This window comes from Adelges cooleyi, unplaced genomic scaffold (genome assembly GCF_023614345.1).
Source record: "Adelges cooleyi isolate 19-005CV unplaced genomic scaffold, UGA_ACOO_1.1 ACOO_flye_CR_arks_rails_tigmint_CR_PRNA_376, whole genome shotgun sequence".
NCBI classification, from domain to species: Eukaryota; Metazoa; Arthropoda; class Insecta; order Hemiptera; family Adelgidae; genus Adelges; species Adelges cooleyi.
In genome coordinates this window covers 8,700,992-8,719,006 of record NW_026096053.1, presented here as the reverse complement: position 1 = coordinate 8,719,006, position 18,015 = coordinate 8,700,992, and the positions used below count along the sequence as shown (strand labels likewise).

General features: G+C 29.7%; 2 protein-coding genes across 3 annotated transcripts; both read left to right on the top strand.

Moving 5' to 3' along the window:
• Positions 1-246: 246 nt before the first annotated feature.
• On the top strand, positions 247-3,788 carry LOC126840580 (uncharacterized). Its single transcript, XM_050576429.1, has 5 exons — positions 247-412; positions 510-1,093; positions 2,417-2,458; positions 2,534-2,575; positions 2,891-3,788. The coding sequence occupies exons 2-5, from the start codon at positions 544-546 to the stop codon at positions 3,211-3,213; spliced, it is 957 nt and encodes a 318-aa protein (XP_050432386.1). The 5' UTR covers positions 247-412; positions 510-543; the 3' UTR covers positions 3,214-3,788.
• A 5,468-nt stretch (positions 3,789-9,256) lies between these two features.
• On the top strand, positions 9,257-17,976 carry LOC126840766 (sodium-independent sulfate anion transporter-like). 2 transcript variants are annotated; one of them, XM_050576707.1, is made up of 13 exons: positions 9,257-9,572; positions 11,762-11,981; positions 13,034-13,281; positions 13,551-13,746; positions 13,999-14,219; positions 14,301-14,508; positions 14,613-14,780; positions 14,871-15,032; positions 16,090-16,230; positions 16,310-16,455; positions 17,119-17,283; positions 17,365-17,525; positions 17,606-17,976. In XM_050576707.1, exons 2-13 carry the CDS (start codon positions 11,873-11,875, stop codon positions 17,640-17,642), a joined length of 1,962 nt encoding a protein of 653 aa, XP_050432664.1. In that variant the 5' UTR covers positions 9,257-9,572; positions 11,762-11,872; the 3' UTR covers positions 17,643-17,976. The 2 variants fall into 2 exon arrangements, with proteins under 2 accessions (XP_050432664.1, XP_050432663.1); XM_050576706.1 differs by having other exon boundaries at positions 9,258-9,572; positions 13,028-13,281; positions 17,606-17,973.
• Positions 17,977-18,015: the final 39 nt, after the last annotated feature.

The following is an 18,015-nucleotide window of genomic DNA, read 5'->3' as shown; positions in this document are numbered from 1 at the left end:
AATATAAATACCTATAATATATTACTCGTTCACAATTTTGTTTTTGGCTCTAGGGGGGTTCGAACCCGACCCCCTCCCCCTCCCAGCCCGTAACCTTAGAAGATGGCCGCCGCGTTTTTGTGTGTTAATTATTATCAGTGTCCGGCGCCTGATTTTGGTGTCTGCGCGGTTGGCAATTGGCATTGTCAATGGTGTCAGCCCTGTCAGGTCACTGTCTGCAGGTGTATAAATTATAATGTATATACTATATTCGTTCCTCCTGATCGGTAGTCCGTTGCGGTTGAACAAAGCATGTTGTTTATAGTCGTTTGATATTTAGTTGTATAATGTGCGGTTTATTGTAATCAAGTAAAATACAATATAATATAATTTATACCTAGTTATTTATTATATGACAATCGATAAAATACAGGTAATTATTTATCGCAATATTATGGTATTAAACGAAAAATGAATTTATTTTACTATTATAAATAGTAATAATGACGGTATACTCTTGTCACTTCTAGGTTCTGTGATAAGTAGGACAACACTTATTGCAAAATGGACAAGTCGTGTGGCTGTTGTGGTGCTGTTAATATCGAGAAATTAGAATTTACCAATTTGCCAAGAATGAGTAATGTTTGGAAAAAATGGAGAAATAGCTACAAGCTGTTTGCAGAACAGTTTCCAGATCAAGCCAACGTTAGTCATTTTCTTGCACACTTGGATGAAAAGTGTATGGAAATCTATGACAATTTCGGATTTGACTCAAAATTCGATTTAGAATGTGTATTATATAACTTTGACAACTATTTTACACTTAAGACAAATTCCATTTACGCAAGATATAAATTCAACAGCTTAAAGCGGAAGCCTACACAAGATGTTGTAGACTTTTACTCTGAATTAGATGACCTTTCTATAGAGTGTAACTTTTATGAGGAAGAGCGAAGAAATATGATTCGAGACAAATTAATTGTGGATAATATGTCAGATGTTGAACTGCGAACAAATTTGCTGCAAAAACCAAACTTAGATTTATTTGAAACACTTGAAATTTTGAAGACAAAATCCAAAAAACCGATCATAAAGAAAATTCCAAAAATTCAAGGTAATAAAAACAACATTATGACTAAAGCTCGGATATTTATGACTGCATATTTTTTTAGTGAAATAAGATTTATACCCAAATATTATGAAAATTTGATTTACTAAGACTAGATTTCAAATTAGCAAACTTATAATGCATATTTTTGCATATTTGACACTTGAGCATATATTTGTCTATAATTTATTATAGATTTAATAGGTAGCATATTTGTATTCTATACAAATTGCGTAATTATACTTAATTATTAAAAATGTGCCATTTTTTTATTATCTTTTATCGTGTTTACGAGTATGAGCTAAATAAATTATACACAATTTGAGAAAAAGTAATATATGAAAATTCTGGTTATACAATATTGTCCAAAAGTTCTAAAATAATTGTCATTGTTCTTTTAATTTTAAAAACTACCAAAATAATTGTAATTCAATGTTATCCTGATGTATAAAATACCTTTTAACTAATTAACCTACATAAATGTTATTTCAATTATGTCAAGTCAGCTATTTAAAAACTCGGCTAACATATTTAGCTGATTTCAATAAAGTCATATAATTGTATATTTTGACATTTATATATGCATATTACCATACCTAATCTTAAATATAATTACCCCAAATTTTAATTAACCCTACTTGTGTCAAAGAGTTGTAAACAAAACAAGTTTTACAAAATTATATATTCTAAGCTCTAAAAATGTTTAAATATATTCATAGTTAAATTTATATTTCTCTTGATATTATTATCGGTTAGAAACCCATTTAGCCAAAATAGATATTAACTTTTTCGGAAACTTATAATTTTAAACTCTAAACCGATAGTAAAATATTTAGTTACCAATAATGTAAAAATGTATATAATATTTTAATTTATAATTATGCCAAGTGAATATTTATTTTTATTTAATATAAGTTATTAAGTGCTGTGCAGCACCGACCACCAATATTCAGTTGTTTTTCGGTAGTCTGCAATATATTATCAAGTATTGCCTAATAAAGCTTTTAAATATTCCATAGAGATGGGAGGGCTCAGTTTATTACTATTCCATCCCCATATTATATTATAAAATTCCTGGACAATCCACTATATACTCGGTTCAAAATAAGAAGCGACCTCGGCGGCTATCTAAAAGCCACATAAAAAACCGGTTTTCAGGTAGCCGCCGAGGTCGCTACTTATTTTGAACAGAGTATAGTCATCATTTATTTTCTGTAATAACCAAATAATTATCAAATTCGTTACTTAAAAATGATTAATGATTCAGTTTCATTTAAGTTACCTGAACATATTTTATGTGCCTATTTATGCTATTATATTCTGTTTTAGAATCAACCAGTACTCATGATATGGATAAGAAACAAAGTAAAAGTAATATTTCAAGATACCCTCCACAATTTTTATGTGCATATTACTTCATTACTATAATATTAAACTCTGTTTTAGATTCATCCAGTACTGATTATGTGGAAAGGAAACAATATAAAAGTAATTTTTCCAAGACACTCTCCACCATGGTTGAAATATACAGGTTATTGCTCTTCGTCTTCAATTGTTGTCTTCAGAAATGAGATGGCAGCATAAGCGGATATTAATTTTTTTACTATTAATATAGTATTTTTTTACTATGTACATATAATATAATTGGTATTGGCTCCCGTTACGTTGACATATTTGTTTTTATCATTAAATATTTTATGAAGAAAGGGTATATGTGAAATAACCTTATATATTTCAGTCATGGCCTCTGCGATTTTTGATGTGCCTATTGTGCTACTGCTCTAATATTTTATTCTGTTTTAGAATCACCAGGCACTAATGATGTGGATAAGAATCAAAATAAAAGTAATATTCCAAGACACCCTCCACGAAAATTCACAGCTAAAGAAGTCAAGTATTTAACAGACAAAACTAAGAAATATAAAGATCTGTCAACAATTGATAGTTCAGTGTATGACCGTATTATTAAAGACAAACGTGCAAGCTTTCAAGACTGTTCAATTGAACAGATAAAAAGAAAAATTAAATCCATTAGAAACAATGAAACGAAATCCTTAAGCGCAGTCTTTGAAGATATTAAGTTTCAGATTAATCCTTATCTTCCTGTACCAAATTGGAAATTATAATTAGAATATCTACTACATTTTAATCCACGTTGTAACGTAATCTATTATCATTTTTATGTAATGTATAGTTTATAAAACATTTCTTAAAAGTTAATTCAATAATTTATAAAATATTTATATAAACCTTATTATTTTAAATTTAATATTAATTTATTTTTTTAAATAATAATATATTCGAAAATGTCAATAGTAAGTTTAGTAGACTACATTAGATAGTAGACCTACAAACGTGGAGCTAAGTTCTGTAGACATAAAAAGTAAAGATTCTGCCAACCACTAATTGTATGTATCTCAATACTGTAGTTAAGTATCACATATTTTCTAATATTGTAATACCTAATGGATATACAGATTTCATATACCAACCCATTTGATGCTAGATATTTTATTTCGATTTAGTTTTAACATCCCCTACTCCTCATAACAAAACATGTGTGCATTTAGTGGATAAGATAACCTCTAAATTCTAATTGGCATTACTTAAGTATTTGATACCTAATAATATTGAACTTGTTTAAGTCTAGTATAAAGTTTTGTGTCAATCAGCTTGAAAACTTAGTTTTAGTTATGCTGTATGCACTCTATTTTTATAAATAATTGTTGTAATTATAATAATAACATGTGATTATTCAACCATTATTTGATAACACTCATATTCTGTGTATTATTAATTTATTATTTTTATATAACTTTGTGTAAATATTTCATAGTTAGGTTGAACTATGTAACTAAAGTTAACAAATAAAATATTTTACAGTGAGATTTTTCCTATTTATTTGATATATAATTCTTTATTTAAAAATAAAAGAAGTTTTTACAATTCTAAATATTTAAAAAATGTGTTTTAGTTCAAAAAATTATAGAATATTAGACAATTATTTTTAATTTACGTAGTAAAATTGTGCTAAGGCGTTATTCTTGTAATTCGTAAATATAATTTAAAATTTTAACATTGAAACTATTTGATAATATCGAATGTAATAAATATATATTTATATATTATATATGTATAACAAATTATGTTATATTATAATAAGGCGTAGATGAAGTTCAATGGCACGTATATCGAAAGATATCTATTACTCAAAGCGTGTGATTAATGAAAGTGCGAAAGTCAGTTCAGGATCATTTTGTAAAATTAACTGAAATAGTTCTAAAAGTAAGGTTGATTCAATAATCAGTCCTAGTTTCATCACCAAGTATAAAAATTCAATTTTTTCATTATTATTCAAACATAATTTATCAAATACATTTTTATATTTATTTGTATTCAGTGCAGTGTGGCAGGGACATAGAACCAATTGCAAAGGCTAAACTAGAGCTAATAAAGATATGCCCATAGAATACTATGGTTTCTATATCGGTGAAAAATGTCTATACCTTGCTGCCAGTCCTGGTGTGTAAACATTTCTACTATATTGTACACATTATTAAAATGATTTAGTTACGTATCTCATTTACTAGACTAGTAGACAATTATCTGCTTCATTAGTTGAAATTAAAACTCATTTTGCAGCTATAAATACACCAAGCGTTTTCACTGCTATCGAGACTGACAAAGTATATACATTGTATAGGTACATGGGGTTATTATGTTAATATGTTAAATAGCCTTTCTCATTGGTTTAGATTAATAATGGTTTAAAATTACTATTATTGCAGTCTAATTTATACTTGAACGTGTTAAACTGGTGAGAACAGCTGTAAGTATAATAGGCTATAAAGTACTAATGGCGCCGTTCTTACCGGTTCAATTTTAAAAATTAAATTTATCAATACTTCAATCATAAGTTAAATCATCCTTAAATGGTGAGAATTTTTTTTTTTATAGATTCTACACAAAATAATTACTGCCAGTAATGGCCAAATTGTGCCTACACTAGAAATTAGTTTCCGATGCTGCCAATAGATCGCGTATAGAGTTTCATGAAATAATTAGTCGTGTATTATAAAAGGGAGTTTATAACGTCAACAGGCTGGCCACTGGCGTTCTCAATCTATACTAGTTTTAGATACAAATCAATGATATCAAATTTTAATAAAATAATAATTTTCTAAAAAATAGTCTCTCGCTTTCTTAGTACAGCTTTCCCAATAGATCAGATGTTTTCTTAACTTTTTTTAAAAGACGAGACATTAGATTGTGTTTTTTTTTAACAAATTAAAAATTCAATTTTTGAGTTTCATAATATTAACATCAAATACGGCTTTTATAAGGCTAAAATGACGGGTTTTGTCAAAATTCTAATTTTTTTGATCCCACTTCTTAATATACGAAATAATTTCAGTTCTAATTTAAGTTTTTGAAAAAAATTGTCTGAACTGGATTTCTTGAAAGGTAGTATGCGTGGCTGCAACAATATTTCAACAAAAAAAAACCATTGTGGCCTAATTAAGTTTTGTAGACTGAGCTAAATCAGAGTTGAAACGCCTAGTGGCAAACCAAAGTATCTACTTACTATTTTAGTAGACAATAAAATTATAATATATATTGTTTAAAGAAAGTATGAATGTAGGTTTTGTCCATTAGGTATTTGAAGGCCCTTTTGATTATTAAAATAAAAAAACTACCAACGTCTAACGCACATTCCTTGGAAAAATTTCATATCATTATATTATTATTATTAATTTCTAATTAATAATAGAATAATTTCTAAACAAAAAGAGTGAGTATTAGATTTCATATATTTTGCTCATACAGATCTCGGCAATAACTTAATAAATATTATCGTTTTTTAATTGTCCAAACAAGCTAACGTGTAGTGATGATCTTATATACATGCAAAATAATAATAATTATTATCTCGGCTATTGGCATAAATGAAAATAACTTGGTAGTCGATTAATTTCAATTAATCACATAGAAAAAAAAACGACCGATGGTTATTAATTCCGCTTTGCCACTTTATAAATACTAAACACTCGTAAATATTATTGTCAGTGCCATCAACTCATTAATAAACTATTTTTAATTATTCCTTCTCATTAATTTGTTGTTTGAAAAAAACCAAACAAACACTTCAATTTTCATCAATTGCAACAGTATTAATGAATAAATTGCATGTCTAATGTCTACGCCAATAAATCACAGGAACTTTAATATTTGATCACAGGAGCCGGCGACCAGAGAGGATTGAACATTTCAATAGTTCTAGTGTTGCTTTTTGGTCCAGATAATTACAGTACAAACCAAGTATATCAATGTAAACCAACAGAGTTGGAATAATATTTTAACTGTCGAGTGTCCAAAGCTTAGGCATTGAAGTTAAAATAAAACCACAAAACATGGCCTCTATGACGAATAATACATCTTATTAAAATAATTATGATGATAATTAGATAATAGCTGTCATCTGTGGTGTATGGTTGCGGCTGAAAAAAAAAATTAAAATTCTGTACAAAATGATAGTCTAGGAAAAAAGTCAACACTCAAAACATTTGCCACTACCACGGCTTTCGGCTGGAGTGAGAGTTCGACAATTTGGAAAAAGCTGAATAAGGCCAATTACTTTTATTGGTGTAACTACTGGCTGTTAATTGTAGTTCTTAAATTTATCACACATCACATAATATACGACTTTTAATATGTCGTAATATAATATAAATTACACACATTTTTACCCAAGAAACTTCACGTTATAAAATTTTCTCAATTTCCCTGTGCTATTAGGAATTGAAAGTATTAAATAGTAATTTTTTTTCTATAAAATAAGTATTTGATAATATTTATTTGAAAAAGCAAAATAGTTTTAAGGCTATTTTATAGGGCAACATTACAACTACCTAGTTAAATAGCAGCCTATAAATTATTTGATTTACCTATTTAAATCACTGATTTTTTCACTTTTATATAAAACAAATAACTTTTTATAAATCTGGAAGTATGTACCTAGTACTATACTATGTATTTACTTCACTTTTAAACATATTTTCGTCATACGTAGGTGTGTTTATCTATTAATTATTTTTACATATTAAATAAACCCATAAGTAATTCGATTTAGTTGTCTTGTTTTTTTCTAAAAATATTATGGATTATTCATATCAATAAAATTCAAAATTATAATTTTACAATAACACGGAAAATACGTCACCTATCTATTTTGTGAAACATTACTTATATATTATACTTCATTCACATTGCTGATACAGATCTCATAATTCAATTAATTTTAATAGATTTAACTAGGTCATCAACATTTCATCAACTTTTGACGCCAAACCTCTATATTTTGACGTTTCATAGCAAATGTATCATTTATCTCTCGAGAGGATAAACAATATTTAACTTTTTAATTTCAAGTGCCGTGCTACACACATTTTGTATGTTATACAAGTGATATTATGTTTATGATATATTTACTAAAAAATGTATTTTATACAAATAAAACATAATATACCTATAGAAAAACCATACTTGATTTTCTTTTTTAAAATTACTTACAAGTTAGCACAGGGTCTAAAATAGTTTAAGTTTAAATTAATAAATTTTATTAGGTAGATGCTAGATAATATCACTATTATTTCTGTTGGTATGTAATACTCGTTACTTTATAATTCATACCAATGTACAACTTACATCTAGATTTCTGAGACTTGTGCTCTGTCACTTATGTATTTTATAAACATTATTCTATTTATAAATTTGTTATTATTTGAAAAAATTCGCTAATAAAAAAAGACTCGGGGGAAGACCTTTTTTAACGGAAATATTCTTTCATTTTAATTGGTTTTACCAATAATGAATGGTTTATAATGTCAGTATTATTTAACTTAACTAGGTAAGTATATTATAGAGTCAGGCGAGGCCATTCCAAATGAATGAGCTAATTGTTAATACCTACGTAAAAAAATAAAACTTTTGGTGATAATTTTATAAAAAATAAAAGACAATTAAGATAATTTAGAACATGTGTGGCACAAAGTACAGATTAGATTTCATAAGTGCACTTAAAATATAACATAGGTACTTAAGAAACATCCATGTGGTGTACAAGTATTGGAAGTCGCTCAAAACGCATAGTTTCACTGGAAGTTTTACTTGTAAGTTTATTAAGTACGTGTATCTCATATTCTATGTGAAGAATTTTCAAACACTGCTCCTGTAAAATTAAAAAAAAAAAAAAATTAGGTTTTTAGTTTTTTGGTTTTATAATAATGTGTTTAAAAATAAAATATCTGTTTAAATTTCAAATAAAAATCATCGAAGATGTAAATTATGTACGTTTTCACCTGTAAGATAAATAACCGCAGTGTTAAGTGATAGGTATATTTATATATAAAATAAAATTTTTTTACGATCGTTAATAATAGAACAGATAAGTACACTTAATATATCATATCGATGGTATTATACAGCACGATCGATTTAACGTGAGACACCGATATTTTTATAAAATAATTGCAATTTTGTAGTTTTTTCTTCAAGTCACATATTAAGTATGGGTTAAATTACAATATTAGACAATAATCAATATTCAAATTGTATTATTTTTTATTTATTTCCAGAGCTCTATCAACTTTTAAAACTTATGGGTGGAGTTTAGTATTGTTATTAACTTCGCCAGCCATTACTCCACCGCACTTAACGTTCCGCCCTAAATTTTAAAAACTTTAGTTACATTAAAAGTTTAAAACCAATTACCAAAACTGGTTATCTCGACCATTCGACATTGTTAATATTAAAAGTTGATTAAATACCATACTTTGTCATTTAAGTTTTAAAATTTGATAGAACCCTGAAAAAAAAACTAAAAACGTAAATATCTATAGTAATTTGATCAATATTCAAGTCTTTTGTAATTGGGCCAGTCCCGTATTTACATATAAATAAATAAATATTGTAAAATAACAAAAAACGAAAATTTTATCAAAAAGAAATATCGCAAAATTGCATTTTCCAAGACAATTGATTATGCCTTGCGTTAAATTGATCACCCTGTATTTACGCCGTCTAATAACCCTCACTAAACACACACGCACACGCAAATCGTCAATCATTATATCATAGCAGTTGCCAGTTAGATGGACAAAAACGACGCTTAGTATATCGGAAGACTCGGCCTTGTGTGCACGGTTTCGTTAACGATTTTAGGTTTAAAACAATAAAATAAAATATCAATATAATATTATGTCGTTGTTATTCGGTCGGCGGTAAAAATATATAAAAAAAAAAAAATAATAATTATTAATTTTTTTAAATCACACGCGTAACGATAATATTACTATCACATGATATGTTATGAGAGTTTGTCTTGAGATCGTGACAAATACCATATTTTATTTTATTACAATATAATAATAAATCTGTGTGTTACCGAAGAAGAAAAAAAACTGGTCTAAAATTAATTTTTCCTCGGGTAAGTAACGTTTTCGTTTTAAATTTAACCGATCACATCGTGTCTGCCTAAGTATATATTTTTTTTAGTCGGTAAATTCACCGTACACTTAATTTTGTATGAGAGTTTTAACGATTTAATAGCCCAACAGCGTAGCCGGTTTGTGTTAAGTCACAATGTTACAGGTGTGTACTTATGGTCTAAATTCTAAAATAACACCGACAGTTCATTTAAATATAATATTATGTTTATATATTTATAAATATAATTACATTAATGGGATAGCTGTTAATTGTACACGGCTCGAGCGTTAATAGACGATGTAATTACAAATACCTGTTGTGTACATTCAGTAATAATATTATTAAATTAAATGATTCCTTTTTGGCCTAGACAACCTGGATTAGGGATCATAACCGAAATTAAAAATAGCGATAGTAACCCATGGTGGCAAAATGACAATTATCATGCACACCAATTTATGGAAAGTCACATTACTACGTTTTGTACATTTCACAGCGGTTGTTCTATAATAATGCACTTAACCCTTTGAGCCATAGTAGTATTATATTGAAAATTGAAATCACCTTTTAAATTTTTTTTTTTTGCTATTGTTAATTGTGGTATTTTATTGAAATCATCGTCAAAATAATTTGAGATAAAAATGTAATGTGCGACTCAAATGGTTTATGTCAACAGTCAATAATAATAAACAAATAGTCTTGTGCAATATTATAATATTATTTTATGGCGTTGATGTTAATCCGTTTTGTTGTTGTTAAATATCGTAGATTGAATTTAACGATGTGACTTTTCGTTTTTAATTTTTTTTTTTATAATTTTTCGATACTTGTAAATGTGACATTTTAAATAAGCGCATTTTTTTAGAGTAGTCAGTTAAACCGACTAATTTCTCGAAGAGTGGTCGAATTTAACCAAAATCAGGTTATGCGTGGGTGTATTTTTGTTATACAATAATCGATTGTTTCAAATTTTAAATAATTGTTTCTACCTAATTGTTACTATGTTTGTGAGTGTTAAAATCGGTTTCCAGTAAACGCTTTGTTGCAAATATAACTTGTAATAAAAAGGTTACAGATTTTTCTCATACCGTAAAAAAAAAAATTTCTTTTTTAAAATTATCATATAAAATATGTTTATAATAATAAAAAAAATGTTACGATATTTCTGAAATAATTGTTTTATGCTTTACTGTCTGGGTCGTATATGGTTTCTATCGTTAATCATGAAAGTAGGTTTTGGGTTTACTTATTGTTATACTGATGTTTTAGTTAAATTTATTTTTATCAGAATTCGTGAAATTGTTAACCAGTATACTCCTTTGCCTCCATATTAATAATATACAGATTAAAAAACGTTTCATTTTTCAGAAAGCAAAAAATGCTCTCATTTCAAATAAAAGTCGTAAAAAACATTTTCATCGTATTTTTGAATTTATATTAAAGCAAAAAATAGAATATCATATTTAATATTTAAATTTGTTCTCGCGGGTAAACAAAAATGATACTATTATTGTTTTTTTTTATAAATTACAATTTTTTTCTTAGGTATTATTGTTTTAACCTTGAATTGAAATGTTATTTTTTGTCAGATGTTCATTCGTTTGAAGTTTGCTTTTAATTTTTATAATCATGGTTAATGCGGCCTCTTAATAAAGATTATTGAATAGACTATCAAAGAATTTTATTAAAAATTATTGGCGACTATTATAAATAATTTAGTCAATGAAATTTGTTTGCTGCTGGTTCTAATCATGTTATTAGGTACCTATGTAATAGATACTATAATACCTAGTTGATTGTTGTGCTTATAATTAATAAATTAAACAAGGGGAGGGGTTGTGTAATCTTATATGCAATATCTGTTGAAATTGCTGCAAATCGTTTTCCGTGAATTTATTATGACTAGATAATAATTTATAGGTATTTATCATAACAAGGTATCTAATTTCGCTTGAATTTATGTAAATTCGTATTAAGTAAACGAAATGCTGTATATTCAAATAATACAATTTTACGTTTTTTTTCTATTTTATTCCCAACTTTATGTGGTAAATGTGATAAAAATCGTGCGGAATGGTTAGTTTGCGTGCATCGACTTTTCACTGTCGATTCAGAACATTATTTACCGAAATATTCAGGTATGCATTTGATTAATTTTGCATTGTACCTATCAAATGTCTGTTGCAGTTTGCTGTGGTCATTGCGAATTTTCAAGATTATTTGTGCCCGTCTGTAAACGCCGCAGTTGTCATAGTTTTGTCATTAATTGGTATGCCAGCAGTCTAAAGATCTCTTTCAATGACACTTACCAAAGATGCAATTGACTCACAGCAACGTAAACGCAGCTCGATGGACTCCAAAAGCAATTTACAATCGGAATATGCTATAGGCAGCAACGATTTTATACGTAAGCTTCGTATCTTTTGTGTTTATAATAATTATTTTTAAGGGAAATAAACTACTTATTAGTTTAAGAAAACAGTGTAAATTATTTGTTTGTCAAAATATTACCAAAAAGTACGGATTTATTGCACATATCCTCTCATAGGATGTTTTTTACACAAATATATCATGTTTTTAACAAGAATAAATAAAAAGGAAACTACAATAACACTGTACATAACAAAAAGAACTAAACTACGTTTTTTTTCCGCTGAATTCGAATTTGGCCTCAGTTTTTATTTTTAAATCGTCTTTAAGTTGTAAAAAACGTTGTTTTCTGATATTATCAACGTGTTTTGTACACTGAAATGTGTGTTTAAGTTTATTTAAAATAAAGTTTAAGGTTCGGTGCGAAGCTGAAAAATGTATTAATTTTATAACCACTTCTAAACCACTGGAACGGTTTTTATTTTCATTATTTTGCTGATGTCAAAACTCACCACATTATTGTGAACAATTTTTTTAAAATCCTAAATTTTGTTTAGGAAAATTGCTTATTATTTTGGAAGCTATTTAAAAAACAAATTTACGTACTAGAAAAAAATTGAATTGTCATGGATTTTCTAAACTTTAAATATCAAAACCTATGGTAAATTTATCTCTAGCCAAAGTAGAGCCCCGACAATAGCAAACAAAGTATCATCAAGTTAGGTTTGTCCAGTTATCATGACGTAGTCTTGTGTTCGAAATTCGTTCAAAAGATGTATTTTTTATCTAACAGAAAATACTGGTAATAATAGTCATCGTTAATTAGTTAGCTAATCCTCGGTTATCTTTAGCCAGATAATGTAACAAATATTAATAACATTATCAACGCGTTAACCAACGGAGCTAATACGAATAACATACTATTTCCAAAAGTTTATATAAAATATTTGAATTAATTAAACATAATATATTTTGTACAATACAAAGTTAGTTATTGTTTACAGTTTAATAAAAATATAGATTGATTAAATGTTGAATAATTGTGTTTTACGTGTCCCATGCAGTTGTATAGTTATTATTTAGTTGTAGATGAAGTTGCCGATAAACCCAAAACCAACGTTAAGCAGAAACTACAATTGATATCGCCTTGTATTATCAACAAGGCAAAAAATACTTTTACGTACAAAAATATTACGAAGAGGTTGCCAATACTGCAATGGCTACCCAAGTACACAGCGGAAGACGGACTTGGAGACCTTTTGGCCGGCATCACGGTGGGACTAACAGTCATCCCACAATCAATGGCTTACTCCGCTCTAGCTGGACTACCGCCTCAAGTAAATAAACCGATTGATTTTGTGAAGTCAGGTCAGCTTTTGCAACCCTTAAATTACCGTTTCTTACTCCAACACGCCAATACATTTTTCGCTGCACTTTATTTTCAAACGTCCTAAGCTTCCTTCATGTTTCTTCCTCCTATATAATCATGATCATTTTCAAAGGGTGTCTGATTAAGATAATACTGTCTGTGGTGAACTCATTCCACGGGCCATGTAAATATTATGTTACGCCTAATGATACATATTTTGTAATATGATAATTTCAGTATGGCCTCTACAGCTCTTTCGTAGGATGCCTAATGTACGTGTTCCTGGGGACATGTAAAGACGTTCCTATGGGACCAACAGCTATCGTATCGCTAATGACGTACAATACGCTTCACGGACTAGGACCTGTATACGGCACCCTTTTATGTTTTATATCTGGAGTCATTCAGCTGCTGATGGGAATCGTGGGCTTGGGTGCGTTTTAAATAATTATATTTTTTTTTATGACGCTCATGACCGGTCGAAAGCTCTACTTAGCCTAGTCCGATCGCCAGTGGTAAACTTTTTTGCTGCATCATCTAAGGTTATGCCAAGTCAGTGATAGAGACCGCCCGTGACCGGATTCGATGCTCGCCGGCACTGCCGTCTTAATCTACTCGGCCTATAGGTTTCCCAAAAAATAATACAATTAAACGAGTTGATGAGTTTGGAAATTTTAATTTAAAGGTTTCCTGATTGATTTCATATCTGGCCCTGTGAGCTCAGGATTCACATCAGCAGTTGCGATACTCATCATCGCGTCCCAAATAAAGGACTTGATCGGCGTCAAGGGCGGCGGATCTACGTTAGTGGACATGGTGATTTCGTTGTCCAAAGACATTGGAAACTATAGGCCAGGCGATGCTCTGCTGGGAGTGGCATGCATTATCGTAATATTATTGTTGCGGGTAAGTCCACCACAAAAAAAGTGGTGCGCGTACGGGTTGAATTTTGTTTCCTACCAATAACCAGTTCTACACGTTTTCAAGGGACTCGCCCTATGTCATGTCGGACCAAAGACCGCCAAAGAACAGACGACTGCCCAGAAAATACTTAATCGCTCAATGTGGTTGATTGGAACTTTCAGGAGCTCGATATTAGTGCTTTTCTGCAGTTATTTAAGTTACTTGTTAATAGAAAAAACCGGACACGACGTCACTTCGGACAACGCACCGCCTATACCGTTCAAAGTAATAGGTACGTGCAATACTGTTGTTGCTTACTATCCAAAACACAACACATATAAATAGTATATATAATATTATAGTAATGGCAATATAGTAATGTTTTGTTTACTTCAGGTAAAATTCCGTCCGGTTTGCCCAGCATTGATTTCCCGGAGTTCAGCGTTGCTCAGACTAACCATACCGCTGTGGGATTCTTTGAGATGGTGTCCAAAATGGGATCCGGGGTCATTGTTTTACCATTAATAGCGTTGCTAGAAAACATATCTGTGTGCAAAACGTTCGGTCAGTATTTTTTTTTTTGTTTTGATAACGCAACATACTAGTCGGCTAAACAGATCCATTAAAAAACGTATGTTGTTTTAAAAATTCAAGCGAACGGAAAGACCGTCGATGCCACTCAAGAATTAGTCGCCATTGGTTTGTGCAACATCGGAAATTCGTTTGTTCACGGACTTCCCGGATCAGGTTCCTTTTCCAGAAGTGCTGTAAACAACGCTAGTGGCGTCAGAACTCCCATGGGAAGTTTGTACGCTGGTGATTTTTTTTTATATCATATTAATACCCACAATTACTAAGTGATCTTTTCGATGGTACGATTTCAGAGCATGATGAATTTCTACATTAGTATTGTACAGGCAATTTTTCACTAAAACTTAACATTAAGCTACAATTTTTAAACGTACTTATTACCACAGGAACGAGGGATCTATTTTGATATTTTATGAGGGTCGTTTTTTTTCAACTTTTATGTACGCATACAGGATCTATTTTTGTACAAAAACAAATGTTTCAACTTCAACCAGAACTTGCCCAAAAAAATTCCAATCTACGTTTTGAAAAAACATTTGAATTCTCCATAACATTTTTAAAGCATCGACCGTGGCACAATTTTAAAATTATTTTTAGTTAATTAATTATTTAAATGTAAGAAACTGAAATTTTTTTTTTTTAACTAAAATAAATAATTAACAAAACATAATTTTAAAATTATGCCACGATCGATGCCTTGAAAATATTATGAAGAACTCAAATATTTTTTTCAAAACTTCAATATGAATATCCTTAAGAAAAGTACGTTTGAAGTAGAATGCGTTGTTTTCGACCAAAAATACCCATGTGGCCCCTTAAGTGTATTTTCTCTTTTATCCCTTTTGTTTGGCAATTGAGCGAAAAACGTAAAAAATGATGGATTCTCACGCGTTACTAATTTTCCAATCGTCTGGTTTTCTCTGTTATAGTGGTTTGATAATAATAATAATTGTTCCATATGTATATCCTCTTCCTATTTGCCGGGGAGATAAAGTCGGTAACCCTTTGTACGCAAAACAATGGTACCTAGAAATAATCCATTTGTGGTGTCATCTTGTTCTCGGTCGGCGATCAAGTTTCAAATTGTCGAGGTTTTACTAAAAATTTCACAAACCTAAAAACTAACTTTGATTAATAACAATATAATGCCTTATTCTTTATTGTGATACTCGGTTATACAGCCATTATACAGACCCGTGTACGATTTCGTGGTGAAGGGTTATTTTAATAGTTCACTGTTCAATATTTCTATAATTTATTATAATATAGCATGTTATTTTAGGAGTATTGGTGATCGTAGCCTTATTAGTTTGCACTCCGTATATGTACTACATACCAAAAGCATCTCTAGCGGCCATCATCATTGCCGCTGTTTTGTTTATGGTCGAAGTCCGCGTGGTCAGACCTATTTACAGATCAAAAAGTAAGTTGTTGTAATAATTTACAAATAAAATACAATAACGAATCGAGTTGTACAGTTATTTCTTATTACTTGTTTTTAGAAAGCGACCTCATTCCCGGGCTGGCTACGTTTTTCGCATGTTTGGTGTTGCCGTTGGAGATTGGAGTTTTGATAGGCATTGGATTGAATTTGGTGTCAATTTTGTACCACGCAGCAAGACCGAAAATCCTAATAGAAGTACACAAGGTAAAAATTATATCATTATAAATATCATAACATTTACATATAACGTTAACATAGGTACTTCAGCGGATTTTTAGCCTGACCGGGAAATATTAGATGGTGGGCAGTTTAGGTCCTTTGAATCAATACAAGTGCAAGTAACCATTTAATATTTCTACTATAGCATATTATCCATATGCGCTGAAGTCTAAAGGCTCGCCGCACATATAGTTTGAATATTAAACGAATACCTACACTCATTAATACGCACCTTACAATATTTAAGGTATTCCGTGGTTTAGAATCTAAAGAAAAGTCGGTAAATCTCAGTTTTTATTTATCTGTTCGCATTATACAGTGTTACCAACCTATTTCTATTTTACAAACATGAATGTGGCGTTTTTCGGAGAGAATATAGATTTGTGTAATAAATACTATGCTAAAAATGTTTTTAAAATGTCATAACATGCCTGCCGGTCAACGCCTCAATCAGAATTCTTAGATTTTGCTAAATTATTTTTTTTTTCTCATCACGCATCAGTCATCTTCATTCAATCTACCTCTATAGTTAAGCTTGTAATTATTTTAGTACCTAATGTCAAACAAATTACAATATTCAAATCTAGTTTAGAATTCCTAATGCCCCACATTTGTATAATTAATAATTAATCATGATTGATTTTTCAGACTAGAGACGGTATTAGTTATTTGATGGTAACGCCAGACCGATGTTTGGTATTTCCTTCAGTGGACTACGTAAGGAATCTGGTGGTAAAGCATAGTCTGAAAAGAGATCTGCCTGTGGTGATTGACTGTTCACACATTTATGGCGCAGACTTTACAGCGGCAAAGGTAAATACATTATCATTATCATCATTGGTTTACTAAAGTTTAAAGATAATTAATACAAGATAATGTGTTTTTACACCGTAGGTGATTGAAATATTGACCAAAGACTTTTCCAAAAGAGGTCAGGCCCTGTTTTTTTACAACTTAAAACCTAGCGTAGTGGCCGTGTTCGAAGGAGTCCAGCCTAAAGATTTCTTCACCTATTACCATAGGCACGAGCTAGACGTTCTACTTAAAACGCAAGCGTTAGTATAAATACGTATTTTCCTTCCATTGATCGTTAGCACACAAGAACACTGTTCAATGTTTTATTTTATTTTTTTAGACAAAAATCGATGCAAAACGATAACATCACGGTCTGATCTGACTTGTCCAAGTGCACTTTGTTACTTCAAATATTACACCGAACAATACGTATAATACGCAAGATTGTTAAGAGAATAATATTGTTATACAAAACATTATATTCTAGTATTATTTTTATAATACTACAATATAATGCTTTATAATAGTATTTATAATACTTTTTTTTTTTTAAATACCATTGACTGTGAATTATTTTTTTAATTGGTAGACACTTTTGTAATAGTTATTTAAATGTATACTAGTATACTATGTTTTAAGCATTATTAGTAGAAAATATGTTCACCAAAAAAAGTATTAATTATAATATAGTGTATTGCTACTGGCTTTTAATATTAATATTAATTTGTTTTTTATCATTTCAAATTTCAA